This window comes from Tamandua tetradactyla, chromosome 1, assembly GCF_023851605.1.
Source record: "Tamandua tetradactyla isolate mTamTet1 chromosome 1, mTamTet1.pri, whole genome shotgun sequence".
NCBI classification, from domain to species: Eukaryota; Metazoa; Chordata; class Mammalia; order Pilosa; family Myrmecophagidae; genus Tamandua; species Tamandua tetradactyla.
In genome coordinates this window covers 162,565,208-162,593,082 of record NC_135327.1, presented here as the reverse complement: position 1 = coordinate 162,593,082, position 27,875 = coordinate 162,565,208, and the positions used below count along the sequence as shown (strand labels likewise).

General features: G+C 35.1%; 1 protein-coding gene across 4 annotated transcripts in view; it reads right to left on the bottom strand.

Annotated features, from left to right (window-relative positions):
- The window catches only part of PTPRZ1 (protein tyrosine phosphatase receptor type Z1), a 220,614-nt gene that overhangs the window by 61,228 nt on the left and 131,511 nt on the right, over positions 1 to 27,875 (bottom strand). For 2 of the 4 annotated variants that reach the window (XM_077118719.1, XM_077118786.1), the window contains exons 9-12: positions 17,677 to 17,861; positions 16,144 to 16,270; positions 10,371 to 10,417; positions 1,374 to 4,968 (exon numbers count right to left, since the gene is read on the bottom strand). In XM_077118719.1, coding sequence (XP_076974834.1) covers positions 1,374 to 4,968; positions 10,371 to 10,417; positions 16,144 to 16,270; positions 17,677 to 17,861 — 3,954 coding nt within the window. The remainder of the gene's footprint in view (positions 1 to 1,373; positions 4,969 to 10,370; positions 10,418 to 16,143; positions 16,271 to 17,676; positions 17,862 to 27,875) is intronic. The other 2 variants (XM_077118848.1, XM_077118925.1) reach the window with 1 other exon arrangement.

The window sequence follows — 27,875 nt, the reverse complement described above, 5'->3', positions numbered from 1 at the left end:
AAAGTACTATAATTGAAGCCTGATAGTAATTTATATATGTCATTAATGAACACAGTGAACTATGGATCAGTTACACATTTTCACATATCAGAGTGTAGGTGTTTAAGTTGAGATGCAATATTAAATAGGTATCAGAATACAGAAAAAACTTCTTTATAAAAATGTGTCAACTTTTAATTGCTGCTTCAATAAAAGAAAAATATTGCAACTAATGCAAAGGATAATAATAAATAAGAAATATATGCCTAATGAGATTGATATCTATGTCCTGGATTACATATATCCACTTTTATGCAATAAGAATACAAAATGTTATATTAGCTTGTCTTTTGACTTACTGTTGAGATTTAAATATTTTCATTGTTAATTTTAAAAATACCTTAAAATTTAATAGAGGCAAATTATAAAAATAATTATGATCAATTCAATGAAATCATCTAGTATTTCACGTGTTTAATGGCACTAGCTTTCTCTTTTCTTCCCATTGGCTTTTGAAGCAAACATCAGTATTATATAGGTTTTAAGAAACATCTGGCCAAAAAAAAAATTTACATAAAATACATTAACAATTGAAATGTGTTTCTACATCAAATGTTCTAGTGTTTTTACATCTTGTCCTAGAATGCCTATGCATACTATGCATATTAATGCACAACAACTTTTTACAAAGGTGTATGTATAAGCAGCAAATACAAAGTAGAATGTATTTTGCTGGTTCATACTGCCCTCTTCTGGCAACATGAAGGAAATAAAAAAGACAATTTTTAAAATCAAAACTTTCTTTTTTTTTTTTTTAACGTTACCATTAGTTTTCAAAACTCAGCGATAGAACAGTTTTTTAAAAACTTCCCAAGCTGATGTGGATGTACAAATGATCTAATTCTTTTTCATGGGGTGAGTCAGAGTGTGGTGCTTATGTCATATAACATCAGAGTTGTAAATTCATATGAGAATTCAACAGAATTAGTTTACAAATTATTTTAGAGTACAAATATGAAAATTAAAATCACCATCCAAAAAACAGCATATTCAAATCTTTTCATTTAAAAAGTAGTAGGATAAAAATGCATTATGCACACATAACTGCTCTTACACATAATAGGTATCAATTGTAATATTGACAATAAATAGAAATCACTTCATCTACTTTGTAGAGAACTTAATTAAGGACCAAAACATGTTGAACGTTATTTGATGTGTAAACTATTCATCCTTTGAAAACCATAAAATGATTTGTTGGATGTTTTGATTAAAAAAAAAAAACAAAATGATGTGCCGTTTACCAAATTTCTACCTTTCCATGATTTTTCTACTTCCCTTTTAGAGGAAGAAAGCCACCACACCTTGATCTATCCCTTTGATCCATAACTAACCTGCCTCTGAAACGTTGAACACCTCTGAGTGCCCACTAGTTATAGATGGTGTTGAGGACCATGGGGATCCAGGAGTTATTTCTGAGTCACCTGCTTCCAGGACCCCATCAGCATCTCTGTCGTTAACATCTGGAAAACTGAAATCTGTGGAGGTCTCATTATCATTAAGGCTATCTGAGATGCCTTGCCCTGATCCACTCTCTTCATCACTCGTAAGAACTGCCCACGATTTAGATTCTGGGATGAAAGGAAGCACGGCACTACCCGTCTGCATGTCGTTTTCCTCTTTCCCATCACTGTGCCTCTGGAGTAGCACATTTGTCTGTGGTGTTTTAACAGGACTTCTTTCCAAACCAGTGTGACTGTCTGAGGTTACACCTGTGACTTTATTTTCTTCTTCAGAATTCCCAGACAGTGAAGGGATTTTCACTGTCTCATCCTGAGTATCTGAATCATTCTTTGCCTTTTCCTGATATTTTCTATAGGATGAGCAGGACATACACTTATTTATGGATATGCCATCACTATCTCTGTCACCATCATCATCATCATCATCATAGTCATCAATATCATCATCATCATCATCATCATCATCATCACCACCTCCTACTAGATCAGCATCAGAACTGGCACTAGGAGTCAGCTCAGAGGTTGTTTTAGAGGGAAACAGCAACTGAGTTGTGGTCAAAGAACCATCTCTGTTGGGAGAAATGGCTGTAATGGAAATATAGGCACTTCCTAAGGGAACAGAATGATCAGCAGATACAAGCGTATCCAAAACAACTTTTGGGATACCAGTAAATATCCCATTAGGAACAGAACTTTCTGTGGAGCTGAAAACTTCATCAGAATATATAAACTTATTTATATGTGTATTTGGAAGTACATCAATCGATAGGACAGGAGTAGCAAATGCATGCCTTACTTTTGGGGGAAAGGCATGGTTAATCTCCAAATTAGCAGTTTGGAATAAGTCATCATTACTGTATACTGAAGGTACTACTTGTTGGGGACTTTCACTTTTAAGCAAAAGTGGCTCAAAAGATTTTTCACTTGCATAAGAAATGGTTAAACCTTGAACTGAAGCAGACTGAATACTATAAGTAGGTGATACATCAAAAACAGGCACAGACGTAGAGAGCAGCATGGTTTCACTTGAAGCAGAATTTGATGCCATGAGATGCAATACTGTAGAACTACTTTTATTAACTTTGGGGGCTTCAACCAATATTGGATCACTAGGCAAAGCTGGAAGAGCAGTTTTAAGCAAGGTGTCAACATCAGAAGCCTGAAAGGAAGCTTGCAGCAATGCTTCAGTATTAAAAGGCGCTGCAGTCTCATAAAATAAGAACTGAGTTGAAGGAGATAACATTTCATTAGAAGCAGGGTCAGAGGATGCTGGCTCTGAGATTGCACTAAGCACAGTTTTAAGCGAAGCATCACCAAAGGCTTGAGATACAGCATGTGTAGGTTCAACTGAAAAATTATTTTCTAAAACTTGACTAATCTCAAGATCAAAAACCTTAGTGGTAGCAAAAGCAAGAATCCCTGGAAACATGCCCTTTGTGCTAGAGATGGAAACTGGGGTTTCTCGTAAAGATGCATTCAACTTATTTACGTTAGCATACAGGTCAGGCATGTCTGTGCTTTCAGAGTGGTAAACCATCTCACTTAAAGAGGAAATTTGCAGTTCAGTCTCATTTCCATACATTACGTCACTTTTAGGAAGCAGCTTATTATCATCACCTAACAGAGCTGTTGTGTATGTAAATTCAGCTACAGAAACAGGTGAAGAAATGTTAAGAGCTGTCAGACCATCTCTGTCCGATAAAAGGAATTCACTACCAGAGGCGGCTCCAGACCACTCCGAATCACCAGAGAGGGCGTGAGTAGGCTGCAGCAATGATGCAGTTGGGGATATTAATGAAGGCTTAGGCATCAGTACATGGCTAGGGCTGCTAAATAAGGAACCCTGATGTGCTACATCAACAGAATCATGCACAGGTATTGCAGAGCTGTAAGAAACAGTGAAGCTTTGTTGGGAGCCCTCATTATTAGATAAAGCATAAGACAGTTCAGGCCCTGAAGGATGTGCATGCATCATGGCATCACTGCTGGATGGTTCAACTTGAGACAACATAAGCGTCTGATAAAGCGCACCAGATTCACTACCACATTCCAGTGTCTCTGAAGCAGCATGAGCGGTGGTCTGATGTGACACCATATCAGAATATTGAGCAAGGCTGGGCTCTAATAACAAATCACCCCCAGCCACTGGGAGAGAAGCATGCAGGGACACCTTATCACTTTCAATAGCTGAAGTAACTTGTGGAAGGATTTGAGAAACTGTATACAGATGCTGAAACAAATCACTACTGAAGGAAGCAGAGGAAGATGGAAGCAAAGGTGCACCATCAGAGGAAGACAGGATGGATTCAAATGACACATCAACACTGGGAAATACAGGCGTAGCATGCAAGGCCGAATCACTACTGGTGGCAGCAGGGATAGTGTTGAGGATCTGATTGTCAAGCAACAAAGGGGTGACTAGAGGAAAGACTTCACTACTGGAGGAAGGTTGAAGAGGTGTCTCACCATTGTATACTGGCTGAGTTGTCTGCGAGTGCACCAACTTGACAGTGGGGACTGAATCGTGTTGTCCAGAGGATGGAGTAAAAGTATGAGGAGTTACTTCAGTCGGGAAGTAGGCAAAAGTAGAATATTGTGGCATTTCTATATCTGTGATTGAGGGTGCCTGTGACATCAGTGGACCTGGAGAAGAGGACTCAGTTGTCTTCTCAGATTCATCAATATGTATCTCAGTGTAATTGGTCTGGAGAAACCTATCTCTGCCTGATCCAACATCGGGCTGGGTTGATAAATCTGTAGTGCTAGGAAACCACATGTCTCCATCGATGAAAGGATCCTTTAAAGATTCTTCTGAACCAGACGAGGTTGATTCTTCTGAAGTATTTCTTGTAGATTCTGGCAGAAGGACATCATATGTGATTGCCTCTGGGTTTTCTGAAGAAAAGATATACCCTTGGGATATGTTTTCAGAGATGAATGGCTTAGCAGAAGTTGCAGGACTGGAGCCTGAAGAATCATCCGCTCCTGTATCAAGCTTGAAATGGGTCAGTAAACTCTCATCCTCACTGATATCAGTGGATACCTCTTGAGATTCCATTACAGAAACTGCATTTAAAGATTCCACAGTCCCAGACAAGTTCATCTGTGGGAAGTTAAGAGCAGTTTTAGAGCCATCATCTAAAGATGTTGAAGTAGCTTCCGCAGTATGAAGGGGCAATTCAGTCACAGTTTGTGAAGTCAAGGAAGTATCCTCTTCAGACACTAATTTAGTTATTGGCTCAGAAGTAGAATTTAAAAGCAAGTTGGGTACATCACCCTTTCCAGAGAATTCACTTCCTCTTGTTGGGGATCGGTTAGTCTTGGCCTCGTTGTACTTAGTCCCTATGAGATGGTAGTTTGTTGTGGTAGAAATCTGCAGTTCCTTTTTCCTTATTTGATTTGTAGCACTGTCTCTACCAGGATTCACGATAGTATCATCTTCAATCTTTTTTCCCCCTTCTTCCTCCTTTAAAAAGTAAAAAATATTTAATGGGACATGAGGAAATAAGAGAAAAACTAAATCTTAGTAGTATCTTACACTGTATTATACTGTTAATCATTACTTTTAAGATCTTGGGAAATTTTCCTGCACATATGCCATCATTCCACAAAAGCCATGCCTCTGTCCTATAATCTTTTCCATCCATCCTCTAAGAAGAGTAATTAAATGTAATGAAAACATCTTTTTTCTGGTTTTCTTTACCTTAATTTATGGAAGGGAGTAATTAAGTTAATAGATTTCACAGCTTTAAAACGAAGACTATATAGTTGGGATTTGTTGTTTATTTATTATGCTATTTATTTTCTTGATTTTATGTTTCTTTGTTCATTTCATCTGGCAACATACCAAATAATAATTAATTTCTATAAAATGAATGGCAATGGAGCTATTTATTTCAAAGACCAAAGTAGCTGCATTGTTAGAATATTTAATTGTATATATTCAGAATGAATCAGATTTCTTATGTCATCCTAAGGAAAAGATTTAGGACAGGAAGAGGATTTTTCAATTTTTTTATTTTACTACTTTACACTTAAGACTTAGGCAGGTATTTTGCTGGCAACTTGTTAAGATATGACTTTAGTACTAGTTATTTAACTTTGTGTTTCCCTTAGAAACAACTTCCAGGAGCCCTAGGCTTTCATGCCCCTAGTCATGTAAAGGACTGGAAGTGTTTTGGCTAGAAGTCAACCAAAACCCATGCTTTCTGTTTCTTGTGGATATCTGGGTATATTATAAGACATCTAGGCCTATGTTTAGGACACTAAGTTGCCAGAGTTATGATTTTCAAAAAAATCCCCTTGGGACATGATTTCATCAGTCTTCTTATACCTAATAATTTGTCAGCATTATCTGTTAGATCCAGTTCTTTAGGTCAATGTCCCTTAAAAGAAGAAAAAAGTGAGCTGGTACAAATTAATGAGAACTTGGCCAAATCAGTAGAAAAAAATGTGACTCAAATTATGTGGGCTAATGGGCATGTATCTCCTACCCATGGGAAGTTATATTGTATGAAACACAAATTTACAAGCTTAAGACCCAATCATTATCTAGAGCTTAATAATTTGGTTGGTTGTACAGCATTTTTTGAGGCATAGGTGACAACTCTGAGAAGTGAGTTGGCTTTAATTATCTAGATTGTATAATATTCCAAAAACGACCACTTTCTTCCCTTGGCAGATTTCTTCACTAATGGTCAGTGTTTCTTCATAAAATTTTGCATTCTGTTTGACACCTTGTTCATAAGGACAACCTGACAGTTGACAAATAGTTAACTGAATAAAATATTTTTCTAATGTACAAGCCTAAAAACTTCATGTTAAAGGAAATAATAATTTGCCTTGGCTTGTTCTTGGTGAAAATTCTTGGTGCCCAGATATCCTTTCTTTTCATTTTAGACATTTTTTTTATAATCTTCTCCAGGGTTTTGCTGAGGATCAAAGCTAAGCTTAGCAGTATGGAGTTTCTGGTCTCCACTGTATTTTAAAAAATCTGGATATTTGCCTAGTTTTCTGATACTGCTCCACACTCTTACTCTCTCCTCTCCTAAGGCTCTTTCAAACTTTTTTTTCTGCTCTATTCAAATCTCCAGCTCTCTTCACTATTTGGAGATGATCTTCCTGTTTGTTTACAGAGAAAAGAAGCCACCAGACAAAAACACTTCTTTGCAGTATAATCATATGAATTAGTCAAATTCACCCCTATTCCTTCTGTCCTTTGTAACTGAGGGGTTGTTGTAGCCCGTCCTTTCCGACAGAAAAGGTCCATTAATATTTGGGACTTGTTACTGCATCCAGGCCAGAATGGCAAAGAGAGGGTATAGAGTAGCCCAGCAAAAGCTGTGACCTTCAAAGTGGGACCCAGCATATCCTGGCGACCAGTCACAGAAAGAGCCTCCTGGGAAATAGCTCCCAAGAAAAATGCTCATTTATACATACACAGATTTAAATATAATGATTAAATACAATAGAATATTTTTCTCTCTTTTGTATTTTTAATTTTGTTTTCTCAAATGGATCATTCTCAAAAGCTTAACTGTACTCAGATCTCTCCTACTTAAAGGAAATATATATAGGAAAACCTCTAGTTCATCTTCTAATACCATTCTACCTCTCTTCTCCACTTACAAGCTAAAGTTCCCTGAAGACATGTCATCTATTTTCTCTATGTTATGGAACAATTATCTATCTATGCCCCAAATAATATTACTCCTCTTCCTCTTTGCTTTTTTCCCATACCAACAGACTTTACCATACTCCTAACATAAGGTATGTAGATTTCTATAAAACTTTTCTTAAAACATAATGCTACTAACCTCTTCTCTTAGATCTGTTGAAGGGAAAAAATTACACACATATACATCCTTCTATTACTTTCTAAACTAGTAGATTTAAAACTTAGTGTTCTCAATACCTTTCAGAATTTAATAAAGGTGATGGACCAGCTCCCGAGAAAAATGCTCATTTATACATACACAAATTTAACATACAACTTCAAGCATATTAAGAAATGTTCCTTAACTATTCCTACCCCATCAAGTCCTGTTGCTCTCTATGAGATCATATTGCTTTGTGTGAAAATTTCAGGGAGAATGGATGGTGGTGATGATAGCACAATTTGTGAATGTAATTAATGTCAATGAATTGTACACATGAAAGTGGTTAAAATGGGACATTTTTTGTTTTAGTATATGTTACCATAATAACAAAAAAAAACTTTTCAAGGAGAATGCATCAGTTATACACTATGATTACTTTACTTACATATTTGAAGACACAGATATTATATTATTTCTTACAAAATTATTGTATCTCTTCTAATACACTTTTGACCTGTCTCACAACAGTTATCCTTCACAACTTTCATTTAAAAAATTTCAGTGAAAACCCTTCATAAAGCTGTCAATACTTTCTCTTTCAAAGTCATACATTTCTACTTGAAGAAGATCCACTAGAACATCGTCCAAACATTAAATATCATTAGAGATACATTCCAGTATTTGACAACTTCTGTCGTTCATTCCTGTATGAATCAATGGAATTGAATAGTGGATGGGTCAGGCAGTTTTCATCCCATCTGAGAATCATGTTCCAGAAGACACATTAAGCATATAGACCCATTCCTATCTGAAGCTTTACTACAAGTAGTCAATTTCAGTAGTACAAACTACAACCTATTTGCTATTTCATGTTTACTAACCATTGTTCCTATAGCCATCCCTTTTAAGTCCCCAAATATGTGATGGCAGCTGGCTTTCTCTCCCTCACCAGTGACCACACGTTCTCCTCACTGTTTCACAGAACAGGAGCTGCTGCTTCTTTGAGCACTACCACACTGGACAAAGCCTCATAAAATACCATAAGACTTCTACTCCTCCCATTTCTTCTTTCAGTTACAGCCTTCCACTTCCCCAAGAGATAATGCTGAATTTTTGTTTTCAGCTCCCTTAAGTGTTTTCTTCCCCACTGTGTTACATAATGTCTCCTAGTCTCTCCAGATCTACTCTCCATGCATCCCAGCTCTGCTCTAGCAGGAGGAGGATGGGAGGAATGTAGGGTAGGGTATCTATTTCCCAGGAGGCTCTTTCTGTAACTGGTCGCCAGGATATGTCTGGGTCCCACTCTGAAGGTCACAGCTTTTGCTGGGCTACTCTATACCCTCTCTTTGCCATTCTGGCCTGGATGCAGTAACAAGTCCCAAATATTGTTAGCCCCAGGGGTACAGCGTCATCCTTTGTTGGCTTTTCTTAACCCTTCCCATAGATCTGTTAAGAGTCCTTTTTTAAAAAATTAAACTTAATGTCAATGATCCATTTAAGTGTGGCACATGTTTCCTTTTGGAACCTGGACTGTTATATTGAATGTTATTTTTATTATTTTTCTTCTCTTCCTCCTTGCTTAAGGCTCAGGAATCTTTCTTTGACTGTAAAGGGAAAATTCTCAAACTTTTTCACTTTCTCATCTAACAGGAAGATCTCCTTGTGTCTGCAGCTCTCTAACTGGTGAAACTTAAGGTAAGAGCACATATATGACCTTTGGTACCTATATTTTAGGGTGCCAAGGCAAAAATAAAGGTACACATGTTACATTTATAGCCTATTCACAAAGTTAACTAAATATTATGCTAAACGCAACATTAGAGTTTTAGAGTTTCTAACCTACATTGGAAAATTTTAAATAACTTTTAAGGGCTTATGCTTAAGGATGCCCTAGAGTTAACGGTGGTTCAGAAAAACAAACAAACATGGAATTATGATAATGCCAATTACTGTGAAAAATAATTCCTTGGTCTTTTCTAAAGTATGTGATGTATAATATTACACCTTTACAAGATGGAAATCAAACAGATTGTCATTTACCAAATTATTGGCACAAGGGCATGTTTTGTATATCAAACCAATGACACGAACTAACAATGCAGAGTAAACATAGTTTCTTTTTCCTGTCTTTGACTTGATTCTAGTGATCATTTCTAGGTATATACATAGCCAAATGCATGTGTGCACATACAAACATCCACAACAAACAACATATCCTTAGGTGAATTCTGTGAACTTTTATTCTAAGGTCAACTGGTCAGTTCAGTAAAATAATTTCTTATAAAAGAGAAAGGTTTTAAGATATATAAACTATTAAGGTAATTATAGATGTGAAAACAAAATCTAACTGCTATTTATGGCTAGATAATAGCAGTAGCTACACTTTATCAGCATATATATATATATATATATATATATATATATATATATATATGCACATTCACACACATTCATAATCCTATCAATAAAAACAGTTGGATTTTAATCTCAGTAATGCCAAATATCAAAATTAGTAGGTATTCCCTAAATACTCACTTATTTAGAAGACATTATTCTAGGAATAGACACTTTTAACATGAATAGTCCAAACACAAATAAAAAATATTAAATGGGTAAAAGAATATATGCAACATATTTTGGCTCATAATTATTATTAAGTTACTAATCACTGGTTAAGTTATTGATAAATAAACCATAGCAATATTAAGAATTGGTTGAATCTTATTTTAGTCTTTTTGAAAAACTTAAACACTGAAAAATTCCAATTTAAAGCTATAGCTCATGGGTATGATTATTTTTAAAGTTCTTTGTCTTTTCATTATCACTAAGCCTTTTCTATCTCTCTGTTTTTTTATTTATAATATCAAAATATCTTGCAATCTCTTCATTCATGACTCATATACATGAATTATGTGACTACCTATACAACTTAGTACTTAACTCCACACTAAATAATGCAACACATATTTTTATCCATGTAGCAATATCTGAACAAATAACTCAGAACATCATTTTGAAAAATTTATATATATAAAAATGGCTATGATACCTTGATTATTTCTTCAGTTCCAATTAATTCAGGAAAGAGGTCAAGTTCTACAAAATTAAAAATACAATTATTAAAATTTTTATTTAAATAGTTCAGTGTTGTGGGTTTACCTTTGGATGAAAGGAGGAAAAAGAAAAAAGAACTGTTAGTTTTGAAAACGAAGTATCTCTTCTGACAGTGAAAAATAAATCTCCTTATTCTTTAGATATGGGCTCAACCCTATTTGTACATAGGGAACTGCACTAGGTAAATCTCAGTGTTTTGATCCTTTTAGCAGACCTCAGCCTGGACTGGCAGTGGTTAAGGCCGAGCAAGTCCTGGGCCTTTCCCACAGGAAACTCAGCTAATACTGTTTATACAAGAGTGGAATGATCAGTGTCAGTCAGTTGTCCCCAAAGACCAGAATTAACATACTTCTAGTCCATGGATATCTCAATTTGAAAACAGTACTCGTCAGGAAGTGTTAGAAAAACCTAGGAGCTGGTTCCATCCCTCCAAGAAGGGATCTAGCCAAACTGCCAAAGGAGGGGCCAGAGAAGAATTTTCCCTTCGTCTTCATCTGAGCTGTTGAGGTCATCACCCAAGATGACAAGCAGGCAACTGAGGGGCTCGGGCATTCTCACAGAGCAATGCTCCTCTCATTCCGAAGCTTTTATAGAATCTTACTCCATCTCCAATATTCAGACTCTTCACTGTCCAGTGCTGCTTGTTTTCTCCATTTTATGTTTTTACATATCCCCACAGGAAATGTATATTCTATGGAAATCTCAAAGGTATAACTGAATTAACATTGTTTCTCAAATACAGGCCTGTACTATAAAATGGACGGAGTTTATTTTTATCAGTAAATTGAAATGTAGAACCATAAAAGTGTAGTTATAAGCATGAATTCAATTTAAAAGAGAATTCAAATAAAATTTATGTGTGCTCAGGCCCCAGTATTAAAGTTAATACTCAAGCTATTTCAATATTACTTACCCTGACCAATTTTCACTGCTATAAAAGCTAAAACCCTCATAGAAATAATCACTTAAATTTTAACTCTCAATTATTCTTTTTCTTATTAAAAGTGGCCATGAAGGGGTCTGGAAATTTTTATTTGGATCATTTGTGTTCTTTTTCTTCTTTTGTTCTTATAAAAACTTTTACCAGCCTCTGTTTTTCCAAATTAAAATGATTTCAATTGTCTCCAACACTCTTGTCTCCATAACCGCCAAGGAAACTAATATACGTGAACTTAAAAATGAGGTAAACTAAATCAACAGGCAAGTAAAAATCTCCAATGCAATTTCCTAAAAGCCACAATTAGAGAAGTTCCTGCATGCAAACAATTATTAACTATAATCATAATCAAATTCTTCTTAGTGATAGATGTTATCAAACTGTAGGTTTTTTTTCTCTGTTAAGGAGGCCAAAGGAAAAAATTCTCAGCAGTCCATTCCCTTCAACACGCTTAGAGAGGTGTTTTAAAATAAAAACATGGCCTAACTGCATCATATTTTTAAGGAACAAAGGTAATTTTTTACTGTCAGAAAGGGGTGGGGAATGTAGAATTATCACTTTGAAGACTAATCTCCTTTTCTTCCAGTATTCTCAGTGTATATTTATTTTGACCCATTCATCAAAGTATAAATTAACTATATGGATATGGTTCCTAATGAGTTAAAAAACATGACCTTGCCCAATCATAAATCCTAGAAAGCACCAATGAAGGCTACTTCATTGTAGACTTCATAAGTGGTGTTGTTGTCTCATGCAATAAGATGTAAGAGGTTTTGTTAGACCTTTTTAGACCCCAGGGGCAGAATGAATGGGCCCAAGTAACACTCTGAAAACTTCTCTGTTTCAGGGCATGCTCATAGAGTGTTTACTCCATGTGCCAGCACCTTCATATTGGTAAATATAATCCCACTTGGAAGGATCTTCATTCTCATTGCCTCCTGGACTCAGATCACTTGGGTTGACTGAAATTCTGGGGCTGCCCAGGAATACTTCCATGCTTCCTCTCCCCAAATAATCCAAAACTCTTTTGCTAAAGCTCTCTGTAAGAATTCTGAAATGAAATAACTTTTGGAAGATTGTTTCTACTTTTCTAGAGATTCTGAAGCTCTGCCGTTGGGAGCTCCAGAGCACAGTGCACATGGCTTACCTTGCTGATGGGGATGAGGTCTCACTCATATTGGGTTTCCTGTGTCCTGCTCTGTCCTTGCAAATAGTAACTGGTTTTTAAGCAACTACTGATCTGACTCAGGCACTATTGGCATTTTAATTAGTTCAAAAGTTTTACTGTTTTATAGAATCTTTTCATTTAATCATAACAGATTTCCATAAAGGCTACAAAAGTGTAAGAAATTTTGAAGACTGTCATTATCTTATTCTGCATGAATACAAATTTCACATTTGTATGATAATTGAACAAAACATTATTGGCTCTTTCTGGTTTTGTTTTTAGGCACATGTAATGCTAAATTTTCTCAAATAACATGTTAGTAATACATTAATATTCCAACACAAAAAAGCAACACTGATGGAGGTTGGCAAGCAAGGCTTATTTAATTGTTTGAAGGTAAGCAGAGTTTCACAATGCAAAAGGTTAAAGCAATGCAGACTGCAATCACTTCAAACCGTGATTTACAATATTATTATATAATTACACCAAAAGCATAGGATGGTACAGACGGAGCAAGGACAGATGTATACTGATTTAACAAAGACATCCATTATACAACTGAAAAGGACACAGCAACAGGAAAATGTGCTGATCTAATTTACCACGCATTTAAATGTGACACATATAATTGTCAAGACCCTAAAACATCTATTTAATAAAGGCCTCTGTAACTGTATAATAATTAGCTCTATATTACATAACAGAAAAGAACAAAATTTTCTTAGTTACAGTGAAATAAATATATTTATGAATTCATTCATAAATATAATTTTCTACGTTCTTTTAAAGGAATATACACATCTCTTCATAACATTAAAAAGGTTTTGTTGACAAATTTAAATAATTGATATCTAAATATAAATTCATGCTGTCATTTTAAAATGACTATTTAAAATAATACTTAACGGACATGAATTTATGGTGGTACCATTGTCCATAACAACTGCATACATGAAATTAAAATGCACAGGCAATTAATAAATTAGCCAACATTAAATATACAATTTAGAAGATTGAATTTTCTTTTACAGATCTTGATTAGAATAATTGAAATATATGATGGAAAGAATGAGGACAATGATGAATTAAGTCCATTTCTTAAAACAAAATTTATGAAAAATACAGTATTTAGGAAACAACTTATCCTAAATTATAAAAGAAAAATTCAATAGGACATATTACAAGGTTACTAAGATAATGGACCACCATGATTAAGCGGATGAAATGGTACTAATAAAAACCATGAATTAAGCAACAAAGTAAAAAACACAGCTGTATTAACCACATAAATAAAAAATCACAAATCTTATAGGTATGATCATACAATCCACAAGATAGTATTGCTGTCAAAACTCCTACTGTACTAGTTACTATAGAAGCAATCTTTAAGATAATGTAATTTTAATAATGAATTGCAAATATATAGATTTAAATGCTACTCCACTTTTAAAATCAGAAAGGATAAGTTCCGTGAGAAATAATATTTTCTTTATAAAGAGTAGGAAGACCCCGAAACTTCCGTTAAATTGGTTTTTTGATGAAGGAATTTTTATAGGAATACTTAAGGAATATTCTACCTAACATTTTAACCATTGGTTTTTAAGAGGAATATAGTCAAATCAATACCATCTTTTACTAAAATTTTTTGTGTACAAAATGCTTTTAGGGACTCAGACATCCAGTAGTCTGAGGTTAACTGGTGTGTCCAAACTAGTATCACATTATTACAATGTTCGATAGGGTCCTGATTCTTTGAATAAATAATCAAAATTAAGTCATAATATTTATTATTTTGAACAAATGTGGCAAGTGCTACAAATGATACAAGAATTTTGTACTTTGTGCCAATATAGACTCAGTGTCAAAGATCATTCAGAAATCACTTCTGCAGAAAAGAAACATTTGATCTTTTTGTCCATATGCAATAAGCTTCTCAAAAATAGAAAACTGCAAAATCATATTCAGAAAGTCTAATATTCTGGTGTGGTAGTCCAGAGAATAAAATAAACAGCTAAAAGTCATTAGTTCTGTAAACTCCTTAGAAATTGTTTGAGATATAGGAAGTTAGAGAGTGGCATATTAAAATCTAATGTAGAAAAATTAAGTGAACATGTTCAATATGATTCATATCCTCAACTATATAAATATTGATATTTATATGCCATACTCCAATCAATTCACATATGATATTGGCCAACAAGGTCAATGCTGCACTGCTACAGATGTCGTTTTCTGTATGAATCAATATGGAGAACTTTGTGGTAAGGGTTGAGCAATGGTGAAGCATGACATGGCATAGTTAGAAATAAGGTTAGTCAATTTGATACTTATTTTTCAATAAGACTTAAAGTGCACATTCCTTTTAAAAATAATATGATTTTGGAAAATAGTGCTAAGTGAAGATACTAGGAAAGATTGTTATACCCACACCACAAGGGAGATCATAAATCTTATTTAATAGTTATATTGCCTCATGATAAAAGGAATAATTGATAGTTATCAACTTTTTAATTTGGAAGACATTTTGGGAAGTTTTGTATGATGTGATTTGGAAAGATGCATATCCTAACATCTCTAACTCACAAAGATTCAACTAGTTAGAACCATCTGGGAGAGGTGATCAAGGAACATATACTTTATTTTAACTCATAATGTATTAAAGTCCTGCTATATGCATTTGGACCATCTAGTACACATTGATTTTCCTTCTGCACATAAAAATGAAATAGGCTATAATTAATGTGATTTGTAACACTTCATTTACATTAAAAATTTGTAAAAACTTCAATGAGTAGTCTTATGATAGGGATGACCAAAGAATATGTACATTTACTTGTGTATGTATGCATGCCTATATGAATATGTAATCATATATGTATATACATGTACTTTCATTTTATTACTTTAAAATAGCTTACACCAACAAAAAGAAAACTTTTCAATTATGTACAGTCAAATTATAATAGCAATTGATTTTATCAATAAAACACAAAGGAATTCAATTATTGCATATGTTGTGAGATCAAAAGGTTTTCCCATACAAATTAGAGAAGATAGATGCATGCAAATAAAACACAATTAGAAACTTTTTTTTTTTGGTGTGTAGAATAAAACTGGCAAATCAACTATAGGAAATTATAAAAAATGTCTAAGGATATTTAAGATAGATGCTTTGTATAGATATTTGAACATACCTCACATGATCTTAGGATCATGTCTATACTTACTACAAAATGCTTTGGGGGCTGAAAAGGAAATGAACACAAATGAAACCAACTCAATTATTCAAAATAAGTCCCAATATTTACACAGCAATTTTCATTTGATGACCATTACAAACATTATAAATATGTTTTGCTGCTCTTATCTTATAAAAGAAAATATCTATATTAAGAATGAAATTTACTTATTGTCCTGCACCAGATCTGCTGAAGGAGAATGGGCTCCATGATTCACAATATTATCTGAAATCCAGCCTTAAGAGAAAATCACTGTGCCTTATTGCCAAAAGAATAGAAAGTCAGAGAAAAAGTACCAATGCATTCAAGAATTGAACTAGCCTCATTTGTTAGTTACTAGGAAGGTTTATCAGGGAGTACTTACCAGTGTCATCAGAAGGCATGTCGACAACCAGCTGGTCGCTGTATTTTCCATATAAGCCATTGGTACATATAGCTACTATTTGAAGAACATAACTCATATTGGGTAGTAAATTATTAAGAATAGCACCCTAAAAGAAAATGCCAGTAATTATACTAATGTTTTATTTTCATAGTTATTAATATACTAGACATCCATCCTTAGAAAACTTTGTCATTTTGTCAATGGAAAATATTTATATTTTATTACTGAGGAAAAAAGTGTATGCAATATTGTGAAGTTTTTGATATTTGTTAATTAAAAAGATACCAGAAAATTAGGCATTTTGGATTTTTTTCATCAGATTTGATTTTTAAAATTTTCATTTGTAACTTAGAACTCATCAAATTTGTAAATAGGTATCACAAACTGTAAATGAACATGTTAGAGAAAATAAATGTATAGAGGCATTTGCAAAGAAGGGGCACAAAGTGAAGAACACACTGAACAAGCAATTTACATTTTTTACCCTAACAATTTATAAGCAAGGCAGCAATAGGATTATATCTCCTTTCCCATAAGTTTGAAGTGAAAAATATTATGTACTCATAAATTCCATAACTTTCCCAGTGCTAGAGTCATATATTTTATGAAAACTATTGAATAAAAATGTTGTTTGCTAAACTTTTAATCTATTTGGTCCATATGGTATTAAACATCATGATAACAATTACTGTTTTTATGTAAATGCAGGTTTGCTGGACTGTAGCTGATGACTGCAGGGTCCACTGTTGCTTCACCTGCAATGGGGAAAGCTTTGCAGACCTTCCTGGAGCCCTGCCCAGTAGTTTTCTCAAGCACACTCCCGTCTACAGCCAACTCTTCCTGCTGAGGCTAAGTCCAATATTGAGATGCTCAGGCCTCAGAAGAAATTTGTATTTTATTTTCTTTAATTTGTATGTATGTGTGTTGGCAGAAGGGAGCGGGGCTGGGGAGGGGCAGATCTTTTCCTAAGGATTAACTGTTTCCCACCCCCCAGATCCTGACCCAGTCATAACTTCGCATCTGTTACCTGGAAATCTGATGCAAGGAAAAGTCCCCTACTTTGTTATTCCTGGGCTAGTAGTGGGACGGGGAAACAATACACAAAGTATCAGGACACTGAGATTCCAGACCTGACTCCACAACGGCCAGACCTTAGCCAAGACGTTTAACAAGACGTTCTCTTAAGTCCCTTTACTTGTAAAGAGGGCCTACGCTAGATGATCTTCAGTTCATAACTCATCTGTCCGTCCGTATCTATCTATTCTATAATATCTTTGGTGGCAAAGTTGTAGTCTCCCTGTAATTCAAAACATAATAATTAACATAATGAAAGCAGTTAATTCAGTGTAACTTTTGGCATAATTGTGCATCACCTCTGCCTTTGTTTTTCACTGAAGAGCTTTATACAAAGTTTAAATTAACCAAGGGTAGTGATACACAGCTTGTGAGTTCTTACCTTGAAAATTAAACTATAATGTAATCAATGCATAAAACAATTGGTCTTATAGTTACCAAGTCTTGATAGCCATCCGTCAGGAATTCATGCTTGGTTTGGTCTTCTCCCTCCAACTGCTGGTAAAAGACAGCAAACTTCTCGATCATGGTATCATAAACCACTCGAGGTCTCTCCCATGTAACAAGAAGGCTGGTATAATTCTCTGGGTCAGCCTGAACATTTTCTGGTTCTGAACTACAAACTAGAGACAAAAGAAGCATATTTATTGATACAACTGTCAGCCTTCAGGACTTTAACAAGTAAAATCTGTCCTATGAAAAACTTCATTTGCATTTAATTTTAACGTAAGATAAAAAGTTACACTTTCCCAAAGATACACTTTGGGGCTTTGATTTAAGCCATTCCTTGTATCCGAAAATTTCCTTCTTTCTATCCTTTAACTGTTTAAGTCCTACTTCTCCCTTCAAGCTTTAGTCAAATACTACCTCCTGTATTACACTTGCTCTGATTTCTACTAAAATGATTTTTTTTGTGTGTGTGTGTTTAAATGGTCTATTTTGTTTTACTACTATTATTGCATTTATACATGCTTCATTATTTCTTCTGAATGAGTTAACTCCTCTACTAGGTTAAAAAGATAAGAACTATACTCATCATTTCTATATTGCCTAGAACATGTTTTGAATATATTTGGCATACAGATGTATTTTTTTAAAATAAATGAACAAAGGATATATTCCACTTCATGGTGTTTATTTCTGTTTGGGATATGACAGATAAATTTAGCTCAGGATGAAGAGAATTTCAATTATAAAGATGTTCTATTATTGGACATTTTGTCATTAGAGAAGCCTTCAAATATTAAAAATTCAAAACCAGGGAAAACCATAAAAACACAATTAAAACTGCCATGTCAGTACTTTTTCAGATACATTAATAAAAATCCTATTTTGGAATCATAAATAGATTAAGCAAAATAATTTCAGGGAGTTTGAGGGTTTGCTTGTCGCATATGAAAACATAACACTTTAAAAGATATTTTTATTGATAACTCTCCACACACACTTCATACATGGTGTACAATCAATAGCTCACAATATCATCATATAGTTGTGTATTCATCATCATGATTAATTTTTAGAACATTTGCATCACTCCAGAAAAAGAAATAAAAAGAACAAAAAAAAACCCTCACACATACCATATCCCTCACCCTTCCCTCTTATTGACCACTATTATTTCCATATACCCAATTTATTTTACCCTGTCCCCCCACTATTTACTTATTCTTTATCCACATTTTGTTTTACTCATCTGTCCATATCCTGGATAAAAGGAGCAAAAGACACGAGGTTTCCACAATCCCACAATCACATGGTAAAAGCTGTATCTTTATACAATCGTCTTCAAGAATCAAGGCTGCTGGAACACAGCTCAGCAGTTTCAGGTACTTCCCTCCAGCCACTCCAATACACCATAAGCTAAAAAGGGATATCTATAGAATGCATAAGAATAACCTCCAGGATAACCTCTTGACTCTGTCTGAAATCTCTCAGCCACTGAAACTTTATTTTGTCTCATTTCTCTTTTTCCCCCTTTGGTCAAGGCTTTCTCAATCCCTTGATGCTGGGTCCCAGAGCATCCTGGGATTTCTGTCCCACACTGCCAAGGAAATTTACACCCCTGGGAGTCATGTCCCTTGTAGCGGGGAGGGCATGCTGAACTGGCTTAGAGAGAGGCCACATCTAGGCAACAAGAGGTTCTCCAGGGATGACTCCTAGGACTAATTTTAAGTAGGGTTAGCTTCTCCTTTGCAGGAATAAGTTTCATAGGAGCGAACCCCAAGATTGAGGGCTTGGCCTATTCATTTGGTTGCCCCCATCGTTTGCCAGAATATGAGAAATTCTCCAGTTGGGGAATCTGAATATTTCCTCCTTTCTCTCCAGTCCCCCAAGGAGACTGTGCAAATACTTCTTTATTCACTGCCCAAATGATTCTGGAATATATATGGGCATCACAGTAACCTGGACAAACCAACAAGATCTCACCCTTACTCAAAAAATGTAACATTTTTAAAAATTGTTGAGGGACTTCTTAAAATGAATTCAAGCTGGGAATTGTGCCAAAGAATTAAGTCCCATAAGAAAGAGTGCCCTGATAGTTTTCTAAGATATTCATAATGCGACAGGCTGGACTAATTTAGAAGCAAAAATAATAAAATTTTAGGATATTGTGTTAAGCAAAGTGATATATATAATCTCTACACAGGTCAGATAGAGTTGATCTCTCCAAGGCCAAAAATTAATTAATATGCTGCCTCTAAGAACCCAGGCTTTGCTTTTGAGACATACCTAAAATTACAAAGCCACTAGATGACAGTATGAAGTTGACTTAGGTCAACCTAATCATTGCTTCTATGAAAACTACTCCAAGGACTCAATGAAAATATGCCAACAGGATCAGAGTGTGACCCAGGAAACTGTCTTTACTAGTCTGTAGTTCATCTTATGAACACAGGAGGGCACCAAAAACTAACAATTTGCCTAAAAACTGAAATAAATTTTTACATACAGTATACAGTACTATCAATTTTAGTATACGTATATCACATCAGCAATGACATATGAATGATTCAGAAAAACATAACTATATATAGCATATGAATAAACATATGTATACATTTTTTTGAGGTAGAAATTTTGGATTTTTCAATGAAAAACTTGTGATGCTAATTTTTATTTAGAAAAGGTTAATGCTAGGGGTGTTTCTTTGGGAACAAGAGAACATTTCTTTCCTTATCATAACAGCGTAAGCTCACAATAAGAAAACATATTCTAATTTAGGGCTAGACTACATCATGTTACTCATGTAGTGACAGTCTACTAATGTCCACCAGATGGCAGAAATCCAACAAATCATCTCATAATTGAGTTATTCATGTAAACTATACCATGGAAGAAATGCAATTGCTTCATTTTTGCTTCTCATGGATCGCAAGTCCACTTTTAGAAAGTGGAAAAGTATCTATACAATATCCTTTGTAGATTTTACCCTCCAAAACTCAATCCTAGTTTTTAGAGAATTATTTAAATTATTTGAGATGAACTATTTCCTTCCTCAATGATGTAACTATTTAAAAATGTATTAAAGTTTGATGCATACACATACAATACAGAAATCTCCCGTGAAAAAATTAAAATTTTCAGCTGCAAAAAAATACAGCTCAAACTATTGTTTAAATGACAAAAATACTTTGTACTTTGATGTTACATTCATCTCTCCTTGATAAGAGAAATTAGTAGAGGCTTCAAAATTTTAAGAGTCAGGACTAGTAGAGAGTTCAAAAAGAAATTTATATCCTTGCCATTTTGTATTAATTCCCGTTCTTTGTCCTTATAAATCTATAAGAGTCTATCAGTCATTTACTCACAAAATTTAAATATATTTTATATTTTTGGGGGGTGCATGGTCCAGGAATAAGCATATTTTAATTAGAAACTTATTTAAAAGCATATTAATTGATAATCAACAGTTTAATAGCATGTTATAAAGCTTCAGTTGAAGATTCTGAAATGCCTTATTAAATGGAAAAACATGTGTACTTTAGAATGCCTTCAAAAGAAAAGCCTATACTTTTCTAAGTAGGCTATGATCTTGCTGAAGATCCTTCTACAAGTAGGACTGGGTCTTCTGAATAGTCATGTAGTCAGTGCCATACAACCTGGTTGGTGCACAAACAAAAAAAGTGGGTCATGATCAGGCTAGAACTGAATAGTTTGCACTAAATTTTCTAAGCTTTCCTTATATTCCCTACTGAATTCAGTCTAATATCTTATTTTTTTAAATGTATTTATTATTTGCATGGGCAGGCACCAGGAATCGAACCCGGGTCTCCGGCATGGCAGGTGAGAACTCTGACTGCTGAGCCACCATGGCCCACCCAGTCTAATATCTTATTAGATGCTTATATAAAGCACCATATTAGGATAGAAAATAAAAAATAGTTTTCCAAATCAATATATACTCAGAAACCAAATACAAGCTACCAACTAACATCATAAAATAATAACAAAAACATAGTTTCTTTGATTATGGGAGTTTAGAACTATGCTGTGGCCCTACTTCCCTGTTCAGGACGGCATTGCTGGCCTCAATTTCTTTGTGCAAGCTACATTTGTACTGGGTCATAGTTACTGAATTGTTAGGGAACACTAGTCAAGGAGACTCCACTTGCTGCAGGCCCTAAGATAAATCTAGGGCAGGTCACATGGAGTACAGTTAAGTGCTTTGGTACTATACAGATGCAAAGGAGCATCTTTTAAAGAATGAGGATGTATTCTCTTCATTCACGGAGCTATAAAAGTTCTTGCTTAAAAACGTATCGGGTTCCATCTACTGAGTACCTGCAGGTGCTCTGCACATGCAGGTTAAGAAGGTGCTGTCCCTGTCTTTAAGAGGCTCACTTCCTCTAACTCTTAAATTTGGCAATCTATAAGGTGCAATGAGCACTTTTATTTTCTAAGTCTTGGACTCCATCTACAGAGGAATGCACAATAAACTTTAAAAAAAAAAGCCATTTAGAGCAAATTAGATTGTGTTCTTCCAAATCACATGCATTTCCCACTAAAACTTGTAAAAGCCTGACAAACTTTCAGCTGACACAAACTTCAGCAGTTTATCATTTTCATCTCATCACTCACAGAGGGAACACCTAGTTACATAGAAAAACATGTGAATCACAAGTACCAAAATATTAATAAGAAAAGCACCTGCATGTCACAAGGAACAAGAAACAGGGGAAAAAGAAATGGAGGAAACCTGCAAATGAGGATTTTTTGGCGATTTTTTGGCTGTAACACTTCTTTCTACTTATCATGAAAGTTGATGCAGATGGCAGGAGCAAGGGACAAGTCTCCTGTTTTTCTCACTGTTCTGTATGCCTGCCTCAGAAGAAGGGCAGTCTGCTTTGATGGAGGAGATCCAGCCTGATCTCCATGGATTATGAGTAAAAATCCACGAGTGGTGGGTAGAGGGAAAAGATGGAGAGATGATCATTGAGGAGTGACAGAGAAAAGGTCACAATTATATGAGTCATTACTAGGTTTCACCCAGTTATTTCCTTCTAACTTGAAGTTCAGAACAGTTTAACACAGTTCATGATAAAATATTTCATGAATGAATGTAGACTGATAAATCCACGACATTCTTATTTGAGGTTCATGAGCCTTATTAAAATATATAGGAGACAGATGCCTCTTTTTTTTTTTTTTTACATGGGCAGGCACTGGAAATGGAACCCAGGTCTCTGGCATGGCAGGTGACTGCCACTGAGCCACCATGGCCAGAGACTGGTATTTTTTTGATGAGAGAAGCTGGAAGACTTAGAGACCCAAAGGACAGCAAATATCGAGATTGTGATTTTGCCTCAGAAGATCCTAATAAAACTTTTGCAAACAGTGCCACAAATGCTAAAATATAATAAATGGAAAAGATGTGTCACTGTTGAGTACTTCTAAACGATTGCATGGACTTTAGATAAACAGCCAAGAGGTCTTTCAAATTCTACGTACTTCTATCAATATCTTCTAGGGACAGACAGTAACTGTTAACAATTCAATTTGTAATCTATACTTTTCTAGGAAGGAAATAACCTTCATTTCATTTTTCTGCATATAGTTAGAGCACAGTCTTTATGTATATGTGACCTTAACGAATGCTATTTACAACTACTGACCTTCAAAAAGGTGTGTCTACTAATGTAAAATTCATCACGACATTTTTCAGGAAATTACTTAAAAGTTTTTACAGCTCAACTGCAACCTTATGCAATAAAGACACTCCATGTACACTCTGTCTTGAAAAACATTTTATGTTCTATTGTTTTTTCAAATTGCACATAAGATTTGAAGTGCATTTCTAATCCTATTCAACAAACTATTTTAAAAGGCCTTACTGTATTTGATAAAAAGGCCTTTTCCCAAAGCAATAAACATGGACAACTTTTGCAGCATCCTATACTTGTTGTGATATCTTGCCTCTTTATACATATATAAAGATGACAACAATAGTAACTTTGGAGCATATTACATTCAAGAGACGGTACTACTTCGCAGACTTTAGTTCATTTAAACCTCACAACAACCACTTTTAACTTTCCCATTTTATAGATAAAGTAACTGAGGCTTGGGAAAAGAAAACAAGTGACTTGAAATGCCTTATCCAACTAAAAAGCATTTGTACTGGGGTTTGAAAGCAAAATTCTACTGGACTTGTTAGTTTTTTACTATCCATTGTGCTTCAGCAGGACCCTACTTCTTCTAACAAGTGGGAGAGACTTGGTAGTGAGATAAAAAGGCAGCCTGGAAGGGAAGGGATGAGACAAAGTTGAACCTGTGTCTACTTTATACTTTTGCTATATTTGTATTGTTACTCACACATATTACTCACTAGCTGAAAGACAGTTAAGAAATGTCTTTATAATAAATGGTAGCTGTAGATAAAAATGGGAAAATAGAGGATTGAAGTTCTTATAAAACATGCACTCATTCACAAACATTTATTGATTGCCTGCCACAAAAGAAAAAATGAATAAGGCTTTGTGTCTACTTTCAAGAAATTTACATGGATATAAAGATCTCAGATGGTTTCTTCAATTAACTACATAATACATTTTCTTACAACATACTTATTAAGAGCAGATTTATGGCAATTTTTGTGCCATCTCTTACATCACACCCTTGGTCAAAATGGCATTGTTAGATATTTATGAGAGGGAAAATTATGAATATAGCCTGAATGTTCAAAACTGATTAACTGGTTTAATAAATTGAGTATACAATGGAATACCATGTAAAAATTAAGAATGCCATATTAAAGATAGAACATTGAGTGACAAGATAGATAACAGACATATGTAGTATAGTCCCATTTTGTGAAATATAAAAATACATTTTTATTTTAAGAGAAAAGTCTGGAAAGATATTCACCAAAATCCTAATAGTGGTTATTTCTGCATGGAGATATTATATGGGATTTTTATTGTCTTCTGAGTTCTTATTTAACTTTTTTACTTTTTCAAATGATGTCTACATCATAAAAAGTTGTTCGTAGATTTAATTTTATAAAGATAAATTCTGTATATAAATGCAATTCTTATCCTCAAATTCAATTCCAAAATGTAGATGGGAGGCAGTGTTTCCATTAAGAAAAAAGAAAACAATGTATCACAATAATATGTTTAAGGCAAATAATCAAGAAATGCCGGTTTAGAGAATGACAGGATTTACCAAATGAGCATGGCTGCTGAATCACTACATTGATATTTCTTTTAATCTCTAAGTGTTTTGGAGCAGCTAAAAGGAAAACCATGAAACTGTGGAACGGTAACACATATCAAACTCCGAAATCTGTTCTATAACTGCTCGTTAAAAGGTACTTTGAAAATTATTGCTTTGTGTGTGTGTATGCACATTCTATCTCACAATAAAGATGTTGAAAAAAAGAAAGGCCTGTGGAATGTAAATACTCATGATAGAGAAAACAAGAATTAAATTGTGCCAGTTGGTGAAAAAACAAAAGCAATTCTAAAATTCTAAATAGAGTCACAACTTTTTTTTTTTTTTTTTTTTTACATGGGCAGGCATTGGGAATCGAACCCAGGTCTTGGGCACAGCAGACGAGAACTCTGTCACTAAACCACCGTTGCCTGCCCAGTTTTAATTATTTAAAGGAAGCTCAGCAAAGAACTTGGCTCCAATCAGTCTGGAAATCTAAAGCCATTTATTCCTCCTGTGCTCGTTTCCAATAATGCAGACGTGCTCTATTTAACCTCAAAGGCTAAGTATTAAGTAAGTTTTGATCCATTCTTTAATTCATTCATTTGTTCATCATTTATTCATCAAGGAGTCAGAAGGCTCTTACTACCTGCCAAGTACTTTTATCAGGTGATTCAGAAAATACTGAGATCAATCAGACTCAGCTTTATCAAGGAACTAAGCCATGTACATAAAAACCTCTGAAGTAAGGTAGGAAGGGGAAAGTGTCATAACTGAAGATAAGGGACTGTGACAGTTCAGGAGAAAGAAGGATTGCTTCCAATTATGTGGCATGAGGAAGTCACCATAGAGTATGGTGGCTTATGAACTGATCTTTGTCAGTGGTCACATTAAGTGAGAATAAGAGTTGAAGAAATATTTAACTACATGAACGAGATTCATCAAACTGATAATAACCTGTGTTTTTAAACAGGCAGATTTTATTGCAATGTTAAGTCATTTATTTTAGAAAAAGATTGAAACTTTAAAATCATAAACAAACATAAAAGTCCATATAACAGAAGAAAAAAACTTTTTTCATAACCTCCCAACTTCCTTAGGGCAGGTGTAGGTCCTGGTAAATGGAGGGCCCTTTGTTTGCTGTGTTCAATGGGATGGGTGCAGGTAGGCATGTTTGGAGGATCTGGGCCAAGCTACATTCTTCTGCCCTTAAAAAGAACTGAAGCATATGAAACCAGAAGGAAAGATAGAGGATAAAGATTGAGACGGTATAATTCAGGAATGCCTAGAAAGGACAATGATGGTGATTACATGTAAAAATGAAACAGAAACATTTTTGCAAGAGGGAGAACAAATGAATGTCAACATTGCAAGGGGTTGAAAATGGATGGTATACAAGAAAAGGTACAATCAATGCAAGCTAGGGTCTATATGCAACAGTAACACTGTAATATGCTTCCACTAAATGTAAGGGCTTTCTGCCAAAATTAAGTGTCCACAGGTGGAGGCATGAGGGAGAGGTATGAACAGGGAGAAAAAGTGCTAGAGAAAATGCGGAGAAAGAGATGTACCCATTCACTGTTGCTAGGGAAGAGATGCAGCCTCTCCGGAGGACAGCATGGGGGTTCCACAGGAGGCTGGGGTGGAGTTGCCATATGATCTTGTAACACTGTCACTAGGTACATACCTGGAGGAAATGAGGGCGGGGACACGAATGTACACTTGCACACTGGTGTTTATGGTGGCAGTGTTCCCAACGGATGAAGGTGGCCTAAGGGTACAACAAATGAGGAATGGAAGGGGGTATGGTGGTATATACATACAATGGACTATGAGCAGGCGGGAGGAAAGAAGTTGTGGGGCATGCAACTAGGTGAATAAACCGTAAGGACAGTATGTTGAATAAAATGGCAGAAACAAAAAGACAAATATCATGCCACACTGATATGGATTAATTATAAATTATAAAATTAGGGAATTGAAGTCGAGAGCATGGGTTATCAGGTTGGGGCCTATGGTAAAGGTTCCTATATTGTAAATTCTTACAGCAGTCCCATATATTTAGGAGTTGATATTTCTAAATTCTGACATACTTAGCTATTTCTGTGTAAACTGGTCATTTCCTGAAACTTCAGATATTTATGTGACACCTGAAACTCAGAGTTAGAGCACTAAAGCTATGAAAGTCAGCATTACCCAATTCAACAGTTGTTAAAAAAGCTGAAAAAGTGATCAGATTATTCCTAGATATATGAATGAAGCTGATGTGGAGAGGACTGAGTTACATCAGAATACTGGGTAAAGGATGACATGACTCATATCTTCAAACTTCAACCTCCATGTGAGACCAAAGGGAGACATGTTTATTTGGTGCAAAATTTGTATTTTGGGTAGCACATTATCTAATTTAACTTGCATGGTCAGTTTGCTAGAACACCATAATTACATGGGATCTTGAATAGGGTGTGAGATCTTGCTGGTTTGTATAGGTTACTGTGATGCCCTGATATATCACAGAGTAATTTTGGCAGAGAATAAAAAAAGTATTTACAAAGCCCCCCTTGGGGGACTGGGGAGAAAGGAGAAAATATTGAACTTCCTCATCTGGGGAATTCCTGATATTCTTACAGGCGGTAGCAGAGACAACCAATTTCATAGGTTGAGCCCTCAATCTTGGGACTTGCCTCTATGAAACCTATTTCTGCAAAGGAGAAGCTAAGCCTGCTTATAATTATGCCTAAAGTCCCCCCAAGATAAGCTCTTTTATTGCTCAGATGGGGCCTCTTTTTCTAAGTCAACTTTGGCAGGTAAACTCACTACCCTCCCCCTTATGTGGGGCATGGCTCCCAGGGTGTAAATCTCCCTGGCAACATGGGACCTGACTCCCAGGATCATGCAAATAAGAAAGGCTTCTTGACCAAAAGGTGGAAGAGAGAAATGAGACAAAATAAAGTCTCAGTGGCTGAGAGATTTCAAACATT